General features: G+C 42.7%; 2 protein-coding genes across 6 annotated transcripts in view; both read right to left on the bottom strand.

Moving 5' to 3' along the window:
- arhgap45b (Rho GTPase activating protein 45b) overlaps positions 1-16,542 on the bottom strand; it is a 46,232-nt gene extending 29,690 nt beyond the window's left edge. For 2 of the 3 annotated variants that reach the window (XM_084337978.1, XM_084337979.1), the window contains exons 1-3: positions 16,019-16,542; positions 6,212-6,467; positions 3,757-3,939 (exon numbers count right to left, since the gene is read on the bottom strand). In XM_084337978.1, coding sequence (XP_084194104.1) covers positions 3,757-3,939; positions 6,212-6,467; positions 16,019-16,297 — 718 coding nt within the window. In that variant the 5' untranslated portion in view covers positions 16,298-16,542. Of the gene's footprint in view, positions 1-3,756; positions 3,940-6,211; positions 6,468-15,331; positions 15,865-16,018 lie in introns of those variants that run through there. The other variant, XM_084337980.1, reaches the window with a different exon arrangement.
- Positions 16,543-18,626: 2,084 nt separating this feature from the next.
- tjp3 (tight junction protein 3) overlaps positions 18,627-26,189 on the bottom strand; it is a 31,594-nt gene continuing 24,031 nt past the window's right edge. For all 3 annotated transcript variants that reach the window (XM_084307543.1, XM_084307542.1, XM_084307544.1), the window contains exons 24-30: positions 22,505-22,600; positions 22,276-22,355; positions 21,356-21,566; positions 21,063-21,163; positions 20,025-20,597; positions 19,474-19,529; positions 18,627-19,376 (exon numbers count right to left, since the gene is read on the bottom strand). In XM_084307543.1, coding sequence (XP_084163669.1) covers positions 19,262-19,376; positions 19,474-19,529; positions 20,025-20,597; positions 21,063-21,163; positions 21,356-21,566; positions 22,276-22,355; positions 22,505-22,600 — 1,232 coding nt within the window. In that variant the 3' untranslated portion in view covers positions 18,627-19,261. The remainder of the gene's footprint in view (positions 19,377-19,473; positions 19,530-20,024; positions 20,598-21,062; positions 21,164-21,355; positions 21,567-22,275; positions 22,356-22,504; positions 22,601-26,189) is intronic.

Raw genomic sequence — 26,189 nt, 5'->3', positions numbered from 1 at the left:
CACTTCTCTTATTGAACACATCCAGAGGTAAACTGGATCACAGAGGACATGAGGAGACTAAAGTGCGGTTATGTTGCAGACGTCATAGGTGAGGGTTCATAGTGATGCAGCCAGCCTATCAGAAGAGGAAGTGTGAACGAGGCCTTGCTGTCAGAGGCCATCCATCATGGCTTCCTGTTTAGAATGCGCTCTAGGGGTGGAGGTACGCTACAGTAATGGGACCAGATAAGACAAGACCGAAACATCTTGTATCCTCTGTAAGAAGTGAAAATGGCTCTGAACAATACTGGTGTCCAACTGGAAGGAATACAGTCCAAGACACAAAATACCTAGCCTGGATCTAGCCCCTCTGAACACCCACCTCTGAACCTTTTTCTTTTCCAAAATTCCTATAATAATTCTTTGAATGATAGAAATATGGAATGTGGACATGGGCCAGAATCGCGTGATTTTGGGGGCTGGATCCAGGCTACGAAAAAGACCAGCAATTTTATGCAAATAGTTTGACACACCACCTCGGTACAGTTTATTTAGTGAAACGTCCATCTCGTCCCGAGGGAGAGACTCATTAGACATTGTAGCGTTCACTACATGGAGTCTAGACGAGTGGAGCAGGAGCAGAGAGGTGTTTCACCACGTTAGCCTTGTAGCAGAAGTGCCGGAGAGGAAGAGTGTGCGAGAGGCTGCGGTAAACAAGAAGCTGGTTTCCTGCTGGAGACAAGAGTGCGGTCGGCTCCGTGGGTGCAGCGGAAACGCTTCAGTTGGAGGGAGGAAGCTCAGGGCCGCTTGTTCACTTGCTTATGCAAGAAAGGCTCCGCCCTTTCCCCCCCTGCCCTCCCTCCTCCTACACAATACACGTGGTGAAAAGAGACACGCAACTCTAACCAGATATTTTTGTGCCTACTCTTTTTATCAAAACGGAATAGAATATGTAGCCCACCCTCAACGGGACCAGAGGGGGCGAGAGGAGGACCCAAAACAGCATTGTTCTGACCCACGTGCTAATGTGTCCATGTCATGTAGGAGGCCGGGAGGGACTTCCAGATTCCAAAAACACATGGGGGCATGGGTATACATTAGTGTTGTCAAAAATATCGAAGTATCGATACATATCGATACTGAATATTTAAAACGGCTTCGATACTCATTTCCCGAAATACCGATACTTTCTGCAGTATCGGTACCAGCTGGCGAGTGTTCTACAGCAAGTTGTTGACGCGCTGTTCAGAGCGCGCTTGCCCCTCCGCCTGCTCCGAGTCCAGCCCTCCCCCTCACAGAGCCGTCTTCAGTTAGTAAACAAACATTTTAGCTGAAGAAGATGGCAAATGCAGAGCCTCCGCAACTTGTGCTTGTGGATAAAGAAAACAGCAGAAGTGCTGTTTGGAGGTACTTCGGGTTTAAAGTAAACAACGAAGGACAAGCTAAAGCTGCCCCAATGCTATTTGCAAGCAGTGTTACAGAGCAGTGCCAGCGCGGATCTCCATAAAGAAATAAAAGAGGTTCGTGACAGCTGCTCTTTCAACGTCACTGACTGAAGCATTAAACCATTAACTCTAGTTTAATACATGATACGTTGTCTACTGATGGCGCATAATATCAACAGCTGATTCGTTGTAACGTTACAGCTAACGTTAGCTCCGTTAGCTTAGCTGCCCATTTATAATTACTGCATGGAAACGGAGTAACGTTAACGTTTAAACGTTATGTCGAGGTCATACAATACTACAGTCGACATAAGGTTAACGTTACCCCGTTTCCATCAAGTGTTTAAATAGCAGCAATCTTGTTGAAAATGTAACGTTACTAAAATGCTCTCTCGCTCCCTCTCTCGCTCCCTCTCTCGCTCGCTCCCTCTCTCGCTCGCTCCCTCTCTCGCTCGCTCCCTCTCTCTCTCTCTCTCGTTATCTTTAAATAAAAATCGAAACTGTTACTAACTGTAATACAAACAGTTCAGTTTGTCAGGTACATGCAACACAGATTACAGTGTTTACATCTGTCTGCTTGAGAAAATACCATGTTCTGCATTTGCAATAAAAATTATTGAAGTGAGATGAACAGTTATTTTTAAATGTGTGATCTAAAGTTAAACAAAGGGTTTTAAAAGTGTTATATTTATCTTCTCTTATAGTACCAGAGAGAAGCGGAGGAGAATCAACCAGCAACAAAAGCTAAATTTGTTTAAAAAAGAATTAAAAAAATATATATATATATATATATATTTTTTTTTTTGTATCGAAATGGTATCAATACTTTTCAAGGTATCGTATCGAAGTCGAAATTCCAGTATCGTGACAACACTAGTATACATACACACACACACACCACACAATAATAACACTCGAGAAACAATGGCGTACTGTCACAACACAGCAGCGAAAATCATGACTCAAATGAACAAAGGCACATTAATTACCCACACATAAATGTGTTTGTCTCCGTAGCTATGAAAACAAGACCTATTCATAGCCCCATGTCTGCGATATCTAGTATAGCAGGAGGTTGATGTTTTATTCCCAACTTGACCTTCATTTAAACCCAACTCAACCCCTGGCACATGTCCCCAAAACACACTTGTATTTCCGTCTCTTGTCATTTATAAAAACAATACCCATCGTATAAATCACTTAGGGCTGGGCGATAAACGATAAATATCGCGATATATTTTAATAATCGATATCTGGGAAAAATAATCTCGAAAAAAATATAGATTTTTTTCTGCAACAGGGCAGTTTTAAAACCAGAGACAGTGGACAGACTTGTCTTTCTTGCCTGCAACTTAAAGTAATGGCTTTGCTTGTCCAAATGATAATACTGAACAAATTGAGATTTATTTTTCTCTTGTCCATTTATTTTGTTTGCTTTCTAATTTAAAATACAGTTTGAAACCGTCTGTACAGAGTAGGCTATGTGTGCTAGCAGAGCTAGACTCCAGTCACGAGTCACGGTGCACATGTGCGGTGGTTTGTCCACCAAAAAAGCGCCAAAAGATAGAAAATAAACTAGCAGAGCCAGAACTGTTCAACTCCCCTGGAGCCACAGCCAGCAGAGAAGCCGGTTTACTTTAGCTTTTAAACCAGCTGCAGCCTGAGAACTGGAGTGTGAGGGGATGTAACACTAAAGATGGCTGCAACAACAAAGAATTGCTGCAAAATAAACATACATCTGTTTAAAAAAAATTCAATAAAAAATAATAACAATTTCGATAATTATCGATATCGAGTGATATGATAACATTATCGTATCGTTATCGCGATATGATTTTTTGCCATATCGCCCAGCCCTAATATCACTCTCATATGGGGCAGTACTCGTGGTGGTTCATTCGAGACCAGGTCTCTTAACCCTTTCACTGCCACACTACCAAACAGTTAACCCTTTCACTGCGACAATACAGAAGGTTAACCCTTTCACTGCCACACGACAAAGGGTTAACCCTTTCACTACCACACTCTGTAGTGTGGTAGTGAAAGGGTTAAGCCAGTAGCTCACCCTCAAGACGAAATGTCCAGGGACAGTACTTTAGGTGGTTCATTGGAGACGGGGTCTTTTAAAACAAGTAGCTTGTCCTTCAATGAACTGTCCTGGGTGGAGGCCCATAGGCAAAGATACAGAGAACCACGTCACTCGTGTAGATTCTCCCTCATACCCAGACATTCTGGAGCTCTCGTCCCACCTTCAGCCAGAAACAGACATTCTAGAGCTCTCGTCTCACCTTCAGCCAGAACCACATCCTTCATTCTAGAGCCCTCGTCTCACCTTCAGCCAGAACCACATCCTTCAGTTTCTCCACAGCCTCCGCAAAGCGCGCCACATCCCGCAGCAGGGCGGGAATGTCTTCCACCTCAATGGCTGTGCTCTCTGGCCCTTCAGCAGGGGGCGTCGGGGTCAAGTGCCCCCTCCCCTGGACCTTGGCGAACACCCACGACTGGAGAGGCAAACCTGAGGACGCAAAAACAGTTAATTACTTTCACAAACCATACATCGTGCCGAGTGTAAGAGCGCGTGGTTCATGTTTCAGGCTACAGTGTGTCGATATGGTGAGTAAAGTCTGAGGTATGTAAACAAGACTTTTGACCGCTTTGACCATATTCACCTAGGGAGGGAACAGGGTGGAAAGGAAACCCATCCCAATTCATATGAAAGCAAAATGGCTGCCATGTGAATATGGTAAATTCATTAAATCCTCAAAAGGTCAGTTGGGAGATAATTAATAATGTAAAAATGACTTTTAGCTTGTTGTGACAGAGCAAAACTTTTAGAAAACGTAAACATTTTAGTTTTCCCCCATTTTAAAGTATTGCATTATGACAGGGGTGGCCAACCCGCGGCTCGCGAGCCGCATGCAGCTCTTTGCCCGTCAATGTGCGGCTCTTCCATCCATAAAAAAAATATTATAATATATATATTTTTTTTATGTCACTCATTCCATAAGGACGTAGAATAAACATTTACAATTTTTTTTTAAATGGTCCATTTGTATGTTCTTGGGATCTGAATCTAGGGACATATATGGATCAGTGTCAGAAATAGTGTGTCCGTTACTAGGCTTGAGTAAATTGTAATGAACCAAAATATCAATTCTATTTAATTTTTTTTTATCTTTGACTGAATAACACCATGCTAAAATTGACCAGACCTGAAAAATCTAAGCAAATGAATAAAGGGAAGATTATTAAACAGAAGGTTTTGTAGATACAGTACTGAATTCTGCCATCTTTTTTATAATGTAAATTTCTCCACCATTTTTCATCGTATTGCAACACCGTTTTTTGCAAGACGTTCACAGAAAGGTAGAGAAACTAACTGCGTTCTGTTTTATGGCAATAACGTTCAGGTTTGTGGGAGATAATCCACAGAAATAAAAAAGTAAATCCAGAAGTCAGATGATTGACAGGGGCTGGTGTGAGCTGGGTAGGGTAGTTTTTCGAAATTCGAAAGCCCTGAGTCTCAAAAGACTACTCACTTTTGGCTGTGCCACTTCCTCCTGTCAATATGCGCCGGTTTCTGACTCAATGCCCTGAGATTTCTATAATCTTATATTTCACTAATAACAGTTAAAATAATTGGTAAACAAACATAATGCTGAAAATATACACTTTTACTGTATATCTCGGGCTTAAGAGGTTAACCCTGTGAGGCCCAAATTAAAAAGACATTAGCCACTTCAGAGGCCAGAGGGTGGGACATACACATTTACTATCAAATAGCATTGTGAGGCTGAACAACAGGACCAATTGACTATAGGCCTACATGTGCTTAACATTTTTTAAATAAATTTTTTTTTTTATTTCTCTTTCTCCGATTTTCTGTTTTTCTCCCCGTCCCAATTTAGTCGCCGTGCCAATTCCCCCCCTCCCCTACCTGGCTGCTGTATGCATGTTCTCCTACGAGTCGGTACAAGGGCGTCCCGAAGCAGACCGCACGCTTCCTCCGATACGTGTGGCGACTGCCAGTGACGTCTTTTCACTTGGCAGCAAGGACTCTCATTGGTGAAGTGTAACGCGTGGGAGGGCACGCTATCTCCACCAAGTCCTGCCCCCGCTGAGCAAGCGCCGAGACCTGACCTGTAGGCGTTGCTGTCCACAACGCCAGATTCCCACCCACCAGCTTCCCACCCCCTAATACTGCCAATTGTATTAGTATGAACGACCAGCCAAGCTGGTAGCAACGCCGAGAGCTGGGCTCTAACCCAGCATCTCCTGCGTTGGTGACGAGCGCAATCTCCGCTACGCCACCTGACCGCCCTAGAAACATTCTTTTTTTTAAATGGCTAAAAGTGATTTTGTCATTTTGCAACCGTGGGTCTCACAGGGTACTTTTAACCCTGTGAGGCCCAAATAAAAAAGACATTAGCAACTTCAGAGGCCAGAGGGTGAGACCTATAAACACATGAAGGGTGCCGTGACTGAAGAAAAAGGTTTAGAAACGCTTGTATATGGTGTGGCTCTTTGTGGTACCACAGTAATTTTTGTGGCTCTTAGTCTCTGACTGGTTGGCCACCCCTGCATTATGAGATCTCAAAGTGAGGACAATTTTATGCGATGATAAAATTATGTGGTCATGTTCCCCTATCCCCTATGCACAGTTTTGTAAACAACTTGATATTCAATAGAGGACTGGAAGTACTCAAAGGAGGATCAAGAAAAGAGGGCAGGGTTTGAAATAAGTCAATTACATCCCAAAAGTTAACTTTAACCATGTTGCACCACACCTGCGGCACTGGAAGTCCTGCTGAGTGTAGTGGGCTTCTTCAGTGAGGACACTGAGAGGGAAGGGCCCATCCCGTGCTTCCCTGCCAGCTTGCTGTGCTGCATACTGGGAGTGCCGGGACAGGACACAGAAGGGTCCTGGAATCCAGTGGAAGAGGGGGTGAGGGTCGATGAGGAAGAGGAGAAGGAGGAGGAGGGCGAAGAAGCGAGGGTGACGTCTGTAACATCTTTGCAGGATTGCTCTTGGAGAATGGACAGCTGATGGGAAGAGAGGGAGAAGAAACGTCAGAAAAACATTTTATGGTGACTAGGACTACCCTGTTATGATGACTAGGATTACTCTGTTATGATGACTAGGACTACTCTGTTACGATGACTAGGACTACTCTGTTACGATGACTAGGACTACTCTGTTAACACTTTGAGAAATCTCGTTAGTTCATGCCATGCATTGAGTGCCAACCGACGAGAAATCTCGTTTTTACTCGTTATTTTTTTTATTATCGATTTCCATTCATTTTTCATCAATCTAGCCTCACGTTACCAGTGGAGATCTGTCTGAGCTCGAACAGGGAAAATACCGCCCCCCTATCGTCTCTCCGGATGGTACTGCACTTTGTTTGGACGCATGGGAAAAAAATAGTCCGGATTCCACATTTTACTTGTCAGGCATGTAATCCGAGCCTATTGCAGTCATCGCCCACCATCAGAACAGCGTGGAATATGTCTTTCGACCACCCAGCGTTGGATCAATAAACACGATCGATATTTGGAATGGCGATCAGGAATTGGAAACATCTGATCTGAGGTAAGGAATCTATTTACCAGTATTGGGATAATCAGAGCCGTTTTCACCTATATATCAACGTGTCCCATATGTGTGTGTGTGGCTGTGAGTGTGTGCATGCTGATCAGGAAATAAGATCTCGATTTTTCAGCCCGCTTCTATAGCGTGCATAAGTACACATATACTATCGATAATCTAGCGTTCATTTGAAAACTATTCATAAATAGGCCGAAAAATGACAACGTGTTTTGTGTATTACAGTAAAGCGCGATTCCTGCAGAATATTTAATTTTTCTGAAAGTTTCAAAAGTAACGTTTTTCAAAATGGTATAAAACGGAAATTATCCGATTAAAAAACAATCCGTTTGGACAATGTTGACTGCAAACAAGTCATTGATAAGCGACGGTCGTATTAGACACAGCCATAATTTAAGATATAGTTTATGCGTTCACAAATGTGAGCGCTCAGTCATTGAATAGAGCGTTGGCACTCAACAGGGTATATAGGACTGGCACGGCTGGGACGGAAAGTGTTAAGGCACAACCATACGTCCTTCCGCAAGCCGCATTGGTGTGCGTGACGTCAGCCCAAATTTTCTAACCGCGCGGACTGCTCTGTGGATATGCGTGCCGACTGCGCATGTGCCCAGCTGTCAAGCACGGTGCATGCTGGGAAAGCAACATGGTGGTCCGTGTACGTTTTGAATGAATACGTTATTTAACAGATTGCAGAATGGGTACAATACAGTACGGCTCAATACAGTACGGCTCAATACACACAATTGTTAAGGGGTTGCAGACCAGAGAAAGACGTTTGTCTTGTTTACATCAGGGTCCCCCATTTTCAATTCATAGTGACATTTATGACATGCACAACATACAGGTATATAGTACTGTTACATATGATATGCAAATATACAGTACTGTTACCCAGAGATCCTAAACAGAAAATATATACATATGATGGGGAGGAGACTGTACATTAGGAGGGGGTGGGTGGGTGGGAGAAATATATACATATGGTGGGGAGAACATATATACATATAAAGATAGCAGGGTCACACTGAACTCGTGGAAAAAATAAACAAAAACAAAACATACTGTAACTCAATTTACATGTTCGAAAAGGAGTAGGAAGACATAATCTTACACTTATTTAATCCTACCCCTTTTCCACTACTCAAATGTGTACTAATTTAAAACCTTACAAAACAAATATATATATATATATATATGCCAAACAAAAATGATATATGTAAAACATGAAATAAATAAAATAAAAATGTAAACACCTGTGAATGTCAAATCCCTTCCTCATCCCTGTGTACCTCTGTCGGCTGTCCCCGAACCCTGTTTTTAGGGTTCGAACGTTCGCAAGGGTTTATCGAACGAACGTGTTTTTTTTTTTATAAATGAGTTTTTTTTTATATATATATATATATATATTTTTTTTATTGTATTATTATAGATCCTACGGAGGGCGGCATTGCATAGTCTATTGGTGAAAAACATGTTTACAGTGGTGGCTGTTCATGTAAACATGTAATTAAACAAAGCACTCAGAAGAAAATAAACAAGCTACTGCATCAAAGTTACTACTTATGATAAACAATAGCCCTTGCACACCGCAGTCACGTAAGGGGCTAGATAAACAAAGGCATTCGTTTTGTGGCATTAACGTTATATAGTTAGTGTTACACGTTCAATAACATCAGCATATTATTTACCCAAACATAGCAAGTAGCAAGCACTCGTCCTCAGAGTCTGGCTATTCCCATCATGTCACTGCCATTGGCTCCGCGCTCTCACCGGCCGTCTTACCCCACGGATGCGCGCCCATCCTGGGCATCGGTCAACCATGGTGCTCCCACTTAGGTGGGAGCACCATGCGCCCCAGCCGTCCCCTTGGGCTTCCGTTGCTCATAAGAGCCCTGAGTTGTACCCATTCTGCAGTCTGTTAATAAAGTTTTCAATCAGACACATGTATAGAAAGGCTTTGTTTTATTATAACATTCGTTGCAGTAAAATCATTATGACTCGTTTGGTCATCCTCATCTACGTTCTCGGCGGGGAGCTAACGTATTAGCTACGGTAAGTCTGTTGTGCTTCTCGCAAGCAGATCAATGGCGGCATTGCCGGAAGTAAAAAACGAATAACCGCTTGCCGATTGGTGGTAACAGCAGAGGCGGGTGCAAGCGGTGTGACGTAAATGGCAGAATCGCCTGTCAATCAAAATTGTTCTATTGCATTGGTTGAGAGCTCTGGTTGAGACAATAGTATCCCGCTGCAGCCCGGCAGACCATACTGGTTGAGCCGAGCGCCGCCTCTTCACATTGCTTCAACCCCGTGCGCCTCCTTTATTTTTTTTCCACAGAACGTTCGAACCCATTAATTAATTCGGACTAGGACTACTCTGTTATGATGACTAGGACTACTCTGTTATGATGACTAGGACTACTCTGTTATGATGACTAGGACTACCGTTATGATGACTAGGACTACTCTGTTATGATGACTAGGACTACTCGGTTATAGTGACTAGGACTACTCTGTTATGATGACTAGGACTACTGTTATGATGACTAGGACTACTCTGTTATGATGACTAGGACTACTCGGTTATAGTGACTAGGACTACTCTGATGATGACTAGGACTACTCCGTTATGATGATGACTAGGACTACTCCGTTATGATGATGACTAGGACTACTCTGTTATGATGATGACTAGGACTACTCTGTTATGATGATGACTAGGACTACTCTGTTATGATGATGACTAGGACTACTCTTATGATGACTAGGACTACTCTGTTATAGTGACTAGGAGGACTACTCTATTATGATGACTAGGAGGACAACTCTGTTATGATGACTAGGACTACACTGTTATAGTGACTTAGGACTACCATGTGTTATGATGGCTAGGACTACTGTTATAGTGACTAGGACTAGGGCTGGGCGATATGACGATATTATATAAATATCGGGTACAGTTAATTAACGATACACTTTTTAAACGTATCGTGGATATCGTGATGTTTTGCCCAAGAGGATTGTGTCGCGTCAATCTGGTCCACACGTTCAAACAATGCCGCCCCCACACACACACTACTGCATCAAAGTTACTACTTATGATTAACAAAGGCATTCGTTTTGTGGCATTAACGTTATATAGTTACACGTTCAATAACATCAGCGTATTTACCCGAACATAGCAACATCCGAGGATGACCTAGATAGATAGCAAGCATTACTCGTTCATATCTCAGCCCGTGCTGAGTTGTGCCCATTCTGCGGTCTGTTAATAAAGTTTTCAATCAGACAGATGTATGGAAAGGCTTTTATTATAACATTCGTTGCAGTAAAATCATTATGCCTCGTTTAGTCATCCTGCGGAGCTAAAAGCTAAACATCGGCCGCAGGGAGCTAAAGTTGTTGTTGTTGTTGAGCTCTCGTCAAAATCAATGGCGGACATAGCTGAAGTAAAAAATGAATATGCGCTTGCCGATTGGTGCCAAGAACAGCAGGGCGGGTGCAAGCGGTGTGACGTAATTGGCAGACTCGACTGTCAATCAAAATAATTCTGTTTGCCGTCTGAATGAATGAAAACTTTATTAACAGATTGCAGAATGGGTACAATACAGTACAGCTCAATACAACAACAGTGGACTGGAGGATGAAGACCAGAAAAAGACTTTCGGCTTTTTTACATAAGGGTCCTCCATTTTCAATCCATCAAAACATTTAGAGACATAAAAATATACAGTAGTTTCATAAAAATGCTAAAATGCTATTTATTGATTGATTGATTTAAAACCTTTTTAACATATTGCAGAATGGGTACAGTACAGCTCAATACATACAATTGTTAAGGGGATGCAGACCAATCTGTTGGAACACGGATATGCAACAAAAAGATGCACCAGTCTTCAAATCCTTCAATAGGTTTTGTGATCTGCACGGCCTCAGCCAACTAATCACCCAACCCACAAGGATATGTGAATCAACTCAGACTACCATTGACCTCATACTGACCTCTGACAAGTCCAAGATCTCCAATAAAGGGGTTATAGCATGCGGGTTAAGTGATCATTATATGATATTCTGTACCCGCAAAAAGCTAAAACTAAAGGCTGGCTGTCACAAAACAGTCACATCTAGAGACCTCAAAACCTACTCTAGCGAGGCCTTTAACCTTGAACTGGAGAGTCTGGACTGGTCAGATGAACTCAATGGTACACTGGTTGAAGAAACTTGGCTTGGCTTCAAAACCAAATTTTCATCAATACTAAACAACATGGCCCCCCTAAGAACCACCAGGGTAAAAAATCGCGCTGAGCCATGGATGCACACTGAAATACTGACCGCTATGAAAGCCAGAGACAAAAAATGCTCTGAGTTTCGTAAAAGTCAGTCAAAGCTTACCAAAAGCACGAGCAGTGAACTCCAAGACCACGTGACTGAACTCAAACTAGAAAGAAACAGACTAAGAAATGACGTAAACTCCATGATCAAAACTGCTAAAAAAAAATTCATCAATGACAAAACCGAGGAAAACAAAAATAAACCACGTGAACTTTGGAAATTACTCAACAATCAACTAGGCTGCAGTAAAAAACTCAAAACCAGGTTCTCAAACATAAACATAAAGACGGACAACACGCTCATCACAGACAAGCTGGATGTAGCCAATTACTTAAACACTTTCTTCACAAACATAGCCACAACACTGGTAAACAAACTACCCTCCCACTCAGGGCAGTATGGGGTAGAACACATAGTAGCATACTACAAGAACCTAGGCGTCCACAAAGACGACTTCAAACTGGAAATAGTAACTACAGATGAGGTACTCAAAAAACTGAGCGCCCTCCAACCAAACAAGGCCACTGGCCATGACAACATCCCCTCCAAATTCCTCAGAGACTCAGCAGCAGCCATTACCCCAGTCATCACACACATAATAAACCTCTCCATAAAACAGGGACACATCCCCAAGGACTTCAAAATTGCGAGAGTAACACCCCTGCACAAAAAGGGCAGCAAATTAGACCCGGGTAACTACCGCCCTGTTTCTATCCTTACATCCATCTCGAAAGTCATGGAAAAAATAGTATACAAACAGATCGAAAAGTACCTCGCGGAAAAAAATCTAATCTACGAATTCCAATCTGGCTTCAGAACATCCCACTCCACTGACACATGCCTTCTCTACTTGAACGACCACATCAAACAAGAGGTGGACGCGGGCAAATACTGCGGCATGGTCATGCTGGACCTACAAAAGGCCTTCGACACTGTCAATCACACCATTCTGATTGACAAGCTAAAAGCAATTGGTTTTGATAGTTTATCAGTGAGCTGGATACAATCCTACCTGGAGGGGAGGGAACAGATGGTGGAAGTAAACGGTACCCTATCCCCCCCCCTCACAGTGAGCTGTGGTGTTCCACAAGGAAGCATACTAGGACCGCTACTATTCCTAATTTATGCAAATGACATGTCGTCAGCTTGTGACTGCAACTTGTTCCTGTTTGCGGACGACTCAGCCCTGCTGGTCTCTGACAAGAACAAGTTACAGGTTGAAAAAGCCCTCAGCTCGGAACTAGGCAAAATCTGCATATGGCTCGCCGACAACAAACTATCATTACACATGGGCAAAACAGAGTCCATTCTCTTCGGTTCAAATAACAAACCCAGCAAGACCGACGGCTTCTCGGTTACAGTGGGTGACAATATTATCACAAGGAAAGATGAAATTACCTACCTGGGTTCCATCCTAGAGGCTAATCTTTCCTGTGACAAAATGGCATCCAATGTAATAAAAAAAGTCAACCAACGAACGCGATTCTTGTACCGGATCTCCTCTCTGGTAAACAAGAATACCCTGAAGACTCTAGCAGGAGCACTCATTCAAGGGTACTACGACTATGCTTGCACCTCATGGTACCAAAGCACCTCAAAGGCACTAAAAAACAAATTACAAACATCTCAAAACAAGCTAGTCAGACTACTACTTGACCTGACTCCTAGAACCCACCTCACCCCTGCCCACTTTGACAACCTAGGATGGCTTAGAGTAGACGACAGAGTACAGGCACAGCAACTTGCAATGGGCCTGGTCTACAAGATACACTACGCGACCAAGGTACCCATGTACATGTCAAAATACTTCCCAAAGGTCAGTGAATACCACGATCACAACACCAGAGGGAGCTCCACAAATCATGTAAAACCCAGATTCGGCTCAAACAAGGGACTAAACACGTTTCGCAATTATGCCACATCAATGTGGAACGCCCTGCCTAAAGCTGTAAAGGAATGTGAATCACTACCCACCTTCAAAAACACTCTCAAAAAACACCTACGCGAGACTGCAATTCGAAACTGGCCCCTACAAATGTCCTAACCTAGTTGTACAGTAAATGACCAAGTAAGGCTTTGTCAATATTCCAATGTACAGTGTAAAATGTGTGTGTGTCCCCTTCCCAACCCCCCCCCCCCCCCCCCCCCCACCTCCAATGTACAGCCCTCACCCAACCCACCCAACCCCACCCCACCCAACCAACCTCCTCCAATGTACAGTTTCTATGCCAAATGTATATACACTCCTTTTCTGGACACTTTTGTATCACAGTACTGTATTTGCAAATCTGATATGTCATAAATGTATAGATGTAGCAGTACTGTCTATCTGTATGTCATGTATGTCATATATGTTATGATGAATTGAAAATGGGGGACCCTGATGTAAACAAGACGAAAGTCTTTCTCTGGTCTGCATCCCCTTAACAATTGTATGTATTGAGCTGTACTGTACTGTACCCATTCTGCAATCTGTTAATAAACTTTTCAATCAATCAATCAATCAAGAGAAAGACTTTCGTCTTGTTTACATCAGGGTCCCCCATTTTCAATTAATCATATTTCATATCTAAATCATATAATATCTCATTGCTAAATATATGCAATATATAATCTAATAATCCAATCATCTAAATATAATATATAATATAAAAATGCTAAATGCATGGGTATTTTATTTTGTCTTTAATGTTAGCTTGCAAACTCAAATACTGTCTTGGTAAGCCTCATAATGAATTGTTTGGGGGAAAAAATAAAACATTGTGATGTGTATCGTGTATCGCCGAAAGGTCAGAAAATATCGTGATATCATATTAGGCCATATCGCCCAGCCCTAACTAGGACTACCCTGCGTTATGGCAACTAGGACTACCCTGTGTTATGGTGGCTAGGTCAACCCAGAACCTTTTGTTCTGTTGTTGGTAAACACATGACTGGAGACTGTCACAAGATCCTGTGCTGGGTTGTGCAATACTTCCTGACTGCTTCACAAATTGCCACACCCTGAAATAACAGTCTACTCTAAAAGAAAAACCCCCACAAAATAGCAACTTCAGTATGTAAAATGACTGCACTCTTCAGAGAGAGAATGGTGTACATTCTGTCATTACCTGCCCTAACTTCTCCTTTGACCACAACAACCAATGAGAGGGTTGTGGTGGATGGCCGGTGGTAAGGTAGTGGAGACAGCCGAGTAACTGGGCATCTAAAGTCTGACTGCTGGCTATCAGTGGTTTATGAGCTATTTTAGCCCTCTCTGGAACCTTGCTTTAGGCCTGCCTTCAGGGCTATATATATATATATATATATATATATATATATATATATATATATATATATATATATATATATATATATATATAGTGAATCATGATACAATTTTATCATCTACATTAATGATACAAAGTCAATATTAAGTTATATTTTTCACTGAAAATAGTCAAATGTTTATACTGTATCACACATCCCATTAATTAACCTGCAGTCCATGATGGACATCAACTGGATTACCAGTATCTAACGTGTGATTTTCCATACCCAAGCAGCATGTATGGTGAAGAGGTAAAAGTCTCTGAATATCATGGTATGTCGGCTATGTTTCCCTCACGTGACCCAGCTCTACTGGCAGGTACAGTACATGTGCATCATGGGCCATGCCCTCCCAACTACTGCATGTTAACAATGAAACTCTGGCCACAGCTGCTTCTGAACTTGCCATTTGGAGGAGCAGTGTTACATTACATGGACAACTGCAGCAGGTGTCTCTTCTGCACCAGGAAACCCTATGGTGCCCAACTCTGACGAGAGCATCAAGGATGACTAGTCTACTCTAAAAAGGAATGCAAATCATTTTAACCTGGGTCATACATTTAATTAGCATAGGTACTTTTGAAGTGTTTTTGTATTAAACAAAAACCACTTGAATGTCTAGGATGTGTGATGGATATTAGAAGGCGTAGCAACATACCTGTTTACGCCATAAATTAGGTCTGTTTGGCAGAATGTCCAGTTTGTCCTTGGATTTAGACTCTCCTTTCTTAACCCTTAGGCTTGTAGCGTAGGGGTTGCAGCTGGTCTTATCCCCACGTTTCAGCATGCTCAGTCCTTTCCCTACTGTTCTACCCCCATCTTAAGCAGAAGTCACTTTTGAAACTACAAGAGCATTTGCCGTGTGGCTTAACGTTACGTGGCAACAATAGCCCACGCAGAAACGTCCTATATTAGCCAGAAATGAGTCAATGTGCAGTTGATGCTCACCAACACAATCTACGAAGAGTCAATAGGCTAACGTACTAGTGGTTCAAGGTGGGTGGGTCTGTCTTCACTGCATGCAAGTATGAAACATTTCTGATAGTTTCAGAGCCAAACCTCAATTAAATCACCAACAGCTGGTTACAGTCATCATTGGGATTATTATTAGTCCATGAATGTTGAACAATTTAACACATTTCCCCTATGGTGTCAGTAAACCCTCGTCTCTGTCTGTCACTTCCCACCCCCCAAGTTCTCTCTTGTCCAAAGCAGCGTGTTCATGTAGTCTTGTTCTTCTCCACTGGCCATACACGATAGACAGACCAGACAGCAGCTAACAACATGAAGCAGCGCAGTGCGAGTGACGTGAGGACATTCAGAGAAACGACGATGTGCTACTTACTGATGAGGTGCTAGTCTGTGGCCCGGGGCTTCCTGTTCGGATCTTCTTCGAGATGGATGGCGTCTTGTTCAGTTCCCGTTTCTTTCGGGTGAACATCTTCAAAGTGCCTTTGCCGTCCATCATCCTGACTTCTCGGAGTTTCACGTACAACCCCCCCACCCACCCCCCGACTCGCCACTTCGGTGCTCTGCCACTTACCAGCGGTACCTCTGTGGTGCCATCGAACCCGACCTTCACCCACGTAAACGGTGCGTCTCCCTTCCTCCCGCTGTCACACATGGAGCGCTGCGCGCAGGCGGACTGCAGGCGCTCTGGAGGCTGCTCACCACAAACAGTCAGTGCAGCCGCGGCATCCGGAACACGAGCTATGCTGCATGAGGAGCGTTCCTCTCGATTTTTTGTTTCAGGTGTTTGAAATATGCGGCGAATAGTTTGGGAATTGTATACAGCACGTCATTAGTAATTGTTGTAGGCTGAAATTAAATGACCTTTTTTGGTGGTTGGTAAATGGGAATAAAATAGAATGCGTCTCTCAGTGGAAAAAGCACACAAATGATGTCTCTGCTCGTATATCAATTCACACACATCAAGATACCCTGGTGCACCTGTGTGTGTCGACCACGTGCCCCTTTTAACCACGCCTACTGTAGGATACACCTTTACAGTCCACGAGAAGAGTCTGGCAAAGTCAATGTAGTGACTGCTTTTAGACAGTCCACATATAAAACCCAGTTGAATTGAAAGGCAGCAGTGTTCTGGCACAGTGGGTTGCATGCTGTGACTCATCTATGATGGGTTCTCAAAGAAACGTTAATAAATCCTCTTAATTAACAGGCGCCCCCAAAATTGGCCATTTTCGTTTTCGTTTTTGAGGACTGCATACCTTTTTTGCAAACCAAAACAACATACTTTATACGTATAGCACATGCATGAGCCTGGTCTCTTTTGAAAGATGACATTCTGAAGTTTCTGATTCCAAAAACAAAACAAAAAAAAACTTTTAGTGCTAACGTAATAGAGTAACATAGGTCTGAACTTGAGTTGCAAAAAACGTGTTACTCAAGTTTTTCTGTAGTAGTTAGTAGTCCAGAGGTAGTATTTCCCCAGAAGGTGGTATGACTTACAAATCCAGACGGAGCCATAGCCTGAAGCCTTATGTAGTACATATCCAAAATTCATAAAGATCCATTCAGAAATGAGTGATTAGGAGTGATTTGGGTAAACTGTGTACAAAGAAAAACTCAGTTTTCTCATAGACTTCAATTCATTTGGCTTCCTGTTAAAGAATTTAGTTGTTCACCTAGATCCCTGATTCACACATCCCCACATGGGGTATCATTGGAAGCCACACTCATTGGCTACAACAATCCACAATAATTTTCGTGATCAGATCTAGATTGACGGAACTACTGCAGCCTGAGTCGGGAGTGGTATTTTGCGCAATACCGTGTACTTTGCACAAGCCTCAAATACCGGCATGTAACTCGAGAACCGCTGAACGGATTTTGTCGCTATCGACAGGCAACAAATAAGCCTTCAATTCTATATTGTATTACAAAATATGCACACCCGAGCCACTAGGGGTCGCCAAAGTGCCGGTTGCAAAAAGTCCGAAAATTGCAGCTTAATATGTAGCCTAACATCCATCCTCTGCATTCAAATAAAAAACGATGTAATTTCATTTTATTTCCATCCAGTGGTTTGGGAATGGTTGGCAGTAGAATACTGTGATCCAGGTTCTAGTTTCATATAGACTATACTATAGTATGTGATGCCTTGGCTGGGCTGCACACAGGAGAGTTGTGGAAGGAGAAAAGGTAGCAGCAATGCTTTGGAACCGGTAGATCACTTTGGTAAACTGTATAGTTAGTCAGTGTTAAACAAACACTCACCTTAACACTGACTTTAGTCACTTTAACACTACATTATATTTATCTATTATTAAAGAGATTTGCACTACATTCATACCTCATTTGCACCTTACCTCAACGTTTTGTACATCATTTTCTGCATTGTACCTCACTGTTTACAAATTTGTACTGTATATTCCTCCTCTGTACTCACTCTTACTTATTTTTTTTACTGTATGAAGCACTCTCAGGGGCTCATACAGAACCAATAATTTCACTGTAAAGTACTTGTATTTTATTGTGATAATTAATAAAGAAACTTGAACTTGAAACTTAAAAATACCATATGACAAACACAGCAGTCAGACCCTCGTGCTGAATATACACAGGAGTCTCTCATGTCACGTATAGGTCCCCATCGCTCATACTAGGGGCAACCCAGTCCTAACCAGACTGACTGTCCTTGTTGATGTACTCATGCAAGTCAGTCCAGCTTCACATGGGGAAAAAAATAAATACAAAAATCTGCTCTCTTCAGATGTGCGAGTCGGCTCCCACTGCTCACTCTAACTAAGTAGAGAACAACCTGTCACTACTTCATATGGAGAGGGGTGGGGATGTTCAAATTACGGTTTTGAATGACTATTTAAAGGGGGATGTTAATGACTGTTTTGAGTGATAATGGTGATTAAGGGGGATATTTACCATCATCTCACTCAAGGCATAGAAGGAAAAAATGTGCGCACTAACATGACATCATCACATTATTGCAATCTTTAATAAAGCCAATGTAGAAATGGAAGTTTGTGATACATGATATATCCAAATATTTTATCAGGGTCCCTGCATGTACAGTCTAGTCTTATATGCAAAAATCATAATATTTCTGAAAAGGTTAAACAATAGCAACATTATGTTTTACAGCAGGCTCTTTAAATACAAAAAGAAAAAATCATTCTAAAAAAGTAAAAACATTTTTTTACAAGAGGCATTTCCAGCTTAAAATTCATTCAGCATTCAGACATGGACATGTAGAATAGTGTGGTGAGACCGAACAGTAAACACAACTTCCTCCGACATCACGTCACTGAATGAAGCCCCGCGGGTGGTCACTCAAACTTCATCCTCAGACAAAAGTTGGTTCAGCAGCAGAAACATGTGATCAGAGAACGGTTTCACATTCCATTGACAGCTAAAGATGCACAGGGAGTGAGATGGTTGTTTTCCTTTCCCTGCTGGGCTGGTAGTCCTCCGTTGTTGTCCTGGGGCCATGTGCTAGTGGAGTAGGGTCTTTTTAGAGTTCTGGTTGTGAACAGGACCCTCTGCAAGTTTAGTTCTGGAACAGTTCTGCTTCTAGAACACTGTGCTGAATAGTTCTGGCCCTGGTAAAAATCTAGAGTTCTGTGGCTGGGCCCCATTCAATATCATCGGCCTCCTTCTCTTCCTCAGAGCTGTCGCTGCCTCGGATCTGTGTGCGTCTGAATTGGACGGCTTGGTGATGAGCCAGCCTATCAGAAAGGAGACGAGGAGGGCAACATTACCAAAACATATTTACTCCCATTCCAATCTGAATGAACACTGAAACATATGTAAATGAATACTTACACAATAAACTGAGGGGATTTCCTCTTGGTCTCTGCCTGTGGTTCTGCCATGCGAGCCTAGGTAAGAGGACACAACAAATACACAAATAAAAAGTTAATTGAATATAATAGAAAATAAAGATAAAATAATAATACACCTGCATTACATTATACAAAACAGTGCAACAGTCGGATTCATCTTAGTTTCAATTATATAATGAATATAAACACTACTATAGGCATTTATAAAGGCCCAATCCACATGTTTTCTGACCATATAAATATGAGGTATACTATATTCACATACATTCTTGAAATGTTTGATCTGTAGATCAAAGATAATCATTTTTATAAAAAATAATTACTATACCCTTTTTTAAACCATTCACAGACACAAAATGAAGCAAATTATATATATAAAAAATCATATTGTAAAGACAATTCACATCAACTATAAAATTAAAACATGTCTCCATTCCCATTAGCCATTTTTAGTAGTGGGGCAACCCATTTGTTTACATTTGGATCATGGATTGAGCCTTTAAAAAACACGAGGAACACCATTATGTTCACCTGCTGAAGTTTCTCCTCGATGACAGACAGTGTGACGGGTTCAGGCTCCTCCTCAGCAGGCGCAGGCTCAGACACAGAGTGCAGCATAGGGGGGTCAGGGGCTATAAAGTCTGGAGGACCTTCTGAAGGTGGTGGGCTGATGGGGGCCTCTGGGACAGTGACACTCATATCCGAATCCGAGTAACTACGATGGGACGGGGAGTCCTCTTCCTCGGGCGCAGGTGAGTGAGACGGGCTGTAATCCATATGGCTCCCACGGCGGGATGAACTGAGCTCAGGTACGTCCATCAATGGTGGGATTTCTCTGGGTGGAGGGGACTCCGTGTCGGGGCTGTGGTGCCCAAAGGCGGGCTCAGAGGATCGGGCTAGTGCCGACCCAGCAGTGGCCCTGGAGCTCCGCGCGGGCTTGACTGCGTCCTGGCTAGGGAAAGCCTCGTCGAGGTCCTCATTATCAGTGTAGGCGTCGTCGGTGAAGGCCTCTCCGTCTGTGTCCTCCAGGTCGCTGGCGGCACTCAGGTAATCAGAATGGGTTCTGTCCAACGCGTCCAGGTCCTCTTCTCCACCACCTTCCAACTATTACATAAGACACAAGAAACGTTTTTGTGATTCCATTCTTTAAGAGCTAAAACCAGGTGAAAACACCCCACAAGGAAGTTACTTCATACTTCTAAAACCAGGTGAAAACACCCCACAATGAGGTTACTTCATACTTCTAGAACCAGGTAAAAACACCTCATATGAGGTTATTTCATACTTCTAAAACCAGGTGAAAACACCTCATAATGAGGTTATTTCATACTTCTAAAACCAGGTGAAAACACCCCATAATGAGGTTATTTCATACTTCTAAAACCAGGTGAAAACACCCCATAATGAGGTTACTTCATACTTCTAAAGTTCCTCCATTGAGTTTAGTACACTACTAACACAGTCAATGATCATTACATTACATTAAAGAACCTTCCATTTACACTAAAGTTTGAGTCAGACAGAGGAAGGGGCTTGTGTGTGAGAGAGTGAGAAGGAGCCGTGTCATACCGTGACCTCAGACACCCAGACAGGTTTGGCCTGCTGGTTACGGATCTTTTCTTTTAGACTCTCATACCACACATGAGAGCTGGGCTGCAGGTCAATACGTGCTGGGAGGGAGAATGAAAAGAAAACACTGAACTGGCAGAAAACCACAGGCAAGACAAGATATTTAATAAAAAGGGAAAGATGAGATAATAAATATATATTACTTTTTAAAATGAATTTACAATGATTCTGTGTTTATTTTTCAAGTGTACTATGCCGGGTACATGTCTATGGTAAATTGTATGTGATTTTACCTGAGAAGAGGTGGTTGCAGTGCTTCCTAATCTTGAGGGCCTGTGCGTAGAGTTTTCTGGAGCTCTTGTTGGAGTCTGGGCTGTACCTCTGTCTCATGGCCTTGACCTCCTTCCTGCTGTGGGGGTCCAGGAACAGAACCATGGGGTGGTACTGGATGTAGTTCAGCCTCTCCACTGCAGTGGGAGTGATGTCCAGCAGGGGGTGCTTGTCCTGGGAACAGCAGAAGAAACACACAAGACAAAGGCTACATTCAGACTGCAGGCAAAAGTGTCACTAATCAGATGTCTTATTTTTAATTTTGCTTATACGTGACTCAGATCTCAGCTGGTCAGTGGAGAGACAGTGAGGAGTTTACCCTATAAGTATTTGAGGGGACATATCATAACCGGTCTGTGTTTGAAAGCATATTGAAAGAAGAAATGGCTCTCTTTCACCTCCTCCTCACCCCCATTATCATCTGCTCACAAATTAGCTGGAGTCCACTACACATCAACTTATAAATTAAACCATAAACTGTGACTTCAGTGTCCTCTATGTTTACTTCCATCTACGTTATTGTTCATTTGTGCATGCAGGTCAGTTCAGGAGCGTGACCAGTTCACACTGGAATCTGATATTGGCCACATTAAAAAAATTATGTGAGCAGGCAAACAAAATAAATCTGATTTGAGCAATAAATTAGAATTGAGCACTATGGCTTGCAGTGTAAACATAGCCAAATAGTCTAATTCAGCTGCTGTAGTGTAGAATTTGAACCCACAAACACAAGTTGTTTCACTGCTAAAACGTCTTTTCTGTATTAGATTAGCAGTTTCCCGTTTAATACTTTTGAATGTTCACGCTTGTGATTTACTCCAGAAGCAACATACCTGTGCTGTACCAGATTCCACAAATCCTCAACATGAACGTTAATGCTCACCTTCTCAGCTATCTTCCTCACTGTGTCCAGCTTAATGACCGTGGAACCACCTTCCACTGCTCCACCTCGGGGCACCATTACTGCCATAACACAAGAGCGAGGGCAGAATAGATAAGGAAAATAAAAGATGCAAGAATATCATGAATTCATCATGACAAATGAAAATTGTATTCATTTCATTTTGATAATACTGATAATTATGATTAAAAAGATAAATGACAGAACTTACGTGCCACTTCATATTCATCCGGCATCTCTCTGACCAGCTTCTCCATGGCAATATCATTAAGAGGACCCAGGATAACAATGGGCCTTTTGAAATTAGCTGTAGACAAGACATTGTATAGAATAGAATAGAAATACTTTAATCATCTCGAGGGAAATTTGGCACTACAAATCGCTCACAGTAAACATTTAGGTAGACAAAACAAATCACGAATAAGAACAACAAAAATGGCCTAAGAATAAAGAATAAAATAATAATTTAAAAAATACGGTCCGGGATTCACATTTCCTATGTAATGTATGTACATTTTTTATTTTTATTTTTGTAATCTTTTCCCCCCTCCTTTTTCCTCCGTTTTTCTCCCATCCCAATGTTAGTCGTTATGCCAATTCCCAATCCCCTTCCTGGTCGCTGAGCACCTACCCCCTACAGTCGGTCTGGGAGAGTGGAGGCTATCACATGCTTCCTCCGACACATGTGTAGCCAATCAACCGCCTCTTTTCACCTGGCAGCGCGGACTCTCACTGAGAGGGTGTAACGTGTGGAAGGATCACACTATCCCCCTTAGATCCTTTCCTCGCTGAGCAGGCGCCCCGACCGAACTGTAGGAGTCGCTGTTTTACAACGACCAGGACCCACCCACCAGCTTTCCCACCCCTAACACTGCCAATTGTGTTAGTATGAACGACCAGCCAAGCTGGTAGCAATGCCGAGAGCTGGAATGTATGTACATTCTAATATAAATACACAGTAAAAAATACAGAGATCTACATTAAGTGTACTGTAAGTGTAATATTGTTTTATATATATATATATATATATATATATATATATATATATAATATGTTGTTTTAAAAGTAAAAGTCCAGGAAGATGGTAGCTGTCTCTCTGTGCTCAGTGATGCAGTGAGGCACAGTGATGCATTGTAAAGTCTGATGGCTGTCGGAATGAAGGACTTCCTGTGCCGTTCAGTGCTACATTTTGGGGCATCACCAAGGGGACATGTAGTAGAGGGGCGCTACATTCCCATACAGGATCTGCTGCCACATCACAAAACGGCCACCACACTACCTCTCCCAGAATGCCTCACCACTCAAGATAAGTGTAGGTGCTAAACCCACCTAATTAAAGCAGGACTTGAGAACAGCTGGGCAAACAAACGTAGAAAAAGACCGCCTACATTCAGTAAAGTACCTTAATGACCAAGAACTGCTCAAGTTGAACAAGAACCATAACAGGGGAAAACTAACTTCATGTTGAGCCTTTTTGGAATAATTTTTCTCCTCAGACATGTTTTAAGTTGGTTCTAATGAAGAAATTGCCAGTTACCTGGTAATAACCTGCCAGCTGGAGAATAAAAGTCCAACTTCTTACCACCCGACCCCTAGCCTGCCCTTGTGGCCATCTCATGACATTACAGATGGTGAAGAATGCTGGTAAACAGACTGGAAGAGCTAGGGAGACAGCTGGTAGGGCAGGGATCAAAAAACAAAGACTGAAGCTAATGATCATAAGAGAGGAATTTCGAGAAGTGATGAGAACTGTGAGAAGACAAGGATGTGACAAGACATATTGCATGATGATAAGAGGCCATCTGACAGATGATGACTATATTCAGATGATGAGTAGGATGCTACAGACATATTTCATGATGATAAGAGGCTATCTGACAGATGATGACTATATTCAGATGGAGAGAAAAGGATCTTGCATGGCACCTTGCATGGTTGCCTTCGCCATCGGTGTGTGAATGTGTGAATCATTATGAGACTTTGGATAAAAGCGCTATATAAAAAAGCAGTCCATATGAGAGGTTTACATCTTACACAAAACATGTGTTGACCATCACCTAACTGAGGAAAGAAACACCTACAAACAGCTCTGGGATTCAAAACAGGCATAAATAGAATAATTTAAAAGAAGTTGGAAGTTGTATTGTTCTCCAGCAGGCCGGTTATTAATTAACAGGTAACTCAGGTAATTTCTTCATTCAAAGCCAAATAACCAACTTAAAACATCTCAGACGAGAAAAAGGTTCTTTAAATACTCAACAGAATAAAATAAAAAAAGCGCAACATAAAGCTCCCCCGTTTAGGTTCTTGTTCCACTTGATTAGTTCTTAAGTCAGTTCTTTTTTTTTGATCCACTTTTTCTCCTTATTTTTCAATTTTTTCTCCCATCCCAATTTCGTATCGCCAATTCTCCCCTTCAATTCTCCCCTCCCCTGTCTTGAACGTTGCTAGACTATGCCTCCCACTGGTCGGCTGTAGCGAGGATAGAAGCCTTGCATCACGTGTCCCCTCCGGTACACGAGGAGGCAGCCTGTCGCATCTTTTCACCAGACAGCGCGGACTCTCAGTGGCGAGGAGTAACGCGTGGGAGGCTCACGCTGCCCCCGATACTTCCTGTCTCTGCTGTACAGTCGTCACCCAACCGACCTGTAGGAGTCGCTGTCCACAACGTCCAATCCCCACCCATCGACTTTCCACCCGCTACCTCTGCCAATTGAGATAGTATGACGACTGGCCCAAGCCGCTGGCAATGTTGACTCGGGGAGTCGAGACCGGAGTCTCTTGCATTGGTGACAAGCGCAATCTCCGCTACGCCACCCAGCCGCACTTCTTAAGTCAGTTCTGTACTTTCCTGAATGTGGGTTCCTCTGTCCCTCTGCTCCCCTTGTTCCGCCGCTGTAAAGTTCTCAAATCCTGCTTCAATTTGGTGACTTAAACAACTACACCTGTCTGAGTGGTGAGGCATTCTGGGAGATGTAGTGTGTGCAACGGCAGCCATTTTGTGATGTGGAAGCTGATTCTGTATGGAAATGTAAGCACCTCTCTACTACGTCTACTATGTTTTGACAGCATTAAAACTGGTTCAACTAGTCAGCAATTACATGGACAAGTGAGAGCATGTTAAAAAACCAAACTGCGCTTTTGACATTCTTGTAATTCTTAAAAAATATGTGTTCTTCCTTCTTTTATTTTTTTCATCTGTCGTTTGTGATATCTCCGATGATTAGGTGATGGAATACTATGGATAAGATATTTCTGTGTCATTGGCGGCTGGGTGGCGCAGCGTACATTGCGCTCGTCACCAACGCAAGAGACACCGGGTTCGACTCTGGCTGTCGCCGTTGCCTCCGGCTTGGGCCGGTCGTCATACTAACTCAATTGGCAGAGTTGGCGGGTGGAAGTCGATGGGTGGAAGTCGATGGGTGGTACATGAGTGCATGCTTACCAACTGTCCGTCTGCAACACTACTATCACCAACATCTAAGAAGGGAGATCCCCCCCCTTGAATGGCCCTTCTAAGGTTTCTCTCCTCCACACTGCCTGTGGAGCTTTTTTCCCTATTGTTAGGTTTTAGTGAGTTTTTCCTTACCTTCGCGTGGGGTATGTCTGGGAGTGCTTGCATTCTTTCATTTATTTGCATTCATCTAAAAATGTTTGGACCTTATGGTGTTCTTGTTCTGTTCTTGACTTATTGTTATGTTTTCTTCTTGACTTGTTTAAAGAAGACCTGTACGGCCCATGGGGACATTAACGTGTGTTGTCGGGCCGTATAAATAAATTTGATTTGATTTGATTTGGTAATCTGGACATTGTGGACAGTGACTCCTACAGGTTGGTTGGGGGACGCCTGCACAGCAGAGACAGGAAATGGCGGGGGTAGTGTGAGCCTCCCACAC

The sequence above is a fragment of the Notolepis coatsorum genome, assembly GCF_963971535.1.
Source record: "Notolepis coatsorum genome assembly, chromosome: 2".
Taxonomy (NCBI): domain Eukaryota; kingdom Metazoa; phylum Chordata; class Actinopteri; order Aulopiformes; family Paralepididae; genus Notolepis; species Notolepis coatsorum.
This window is presented reverse-complemented; position numbering and strand designations above follow the sequence as displayed.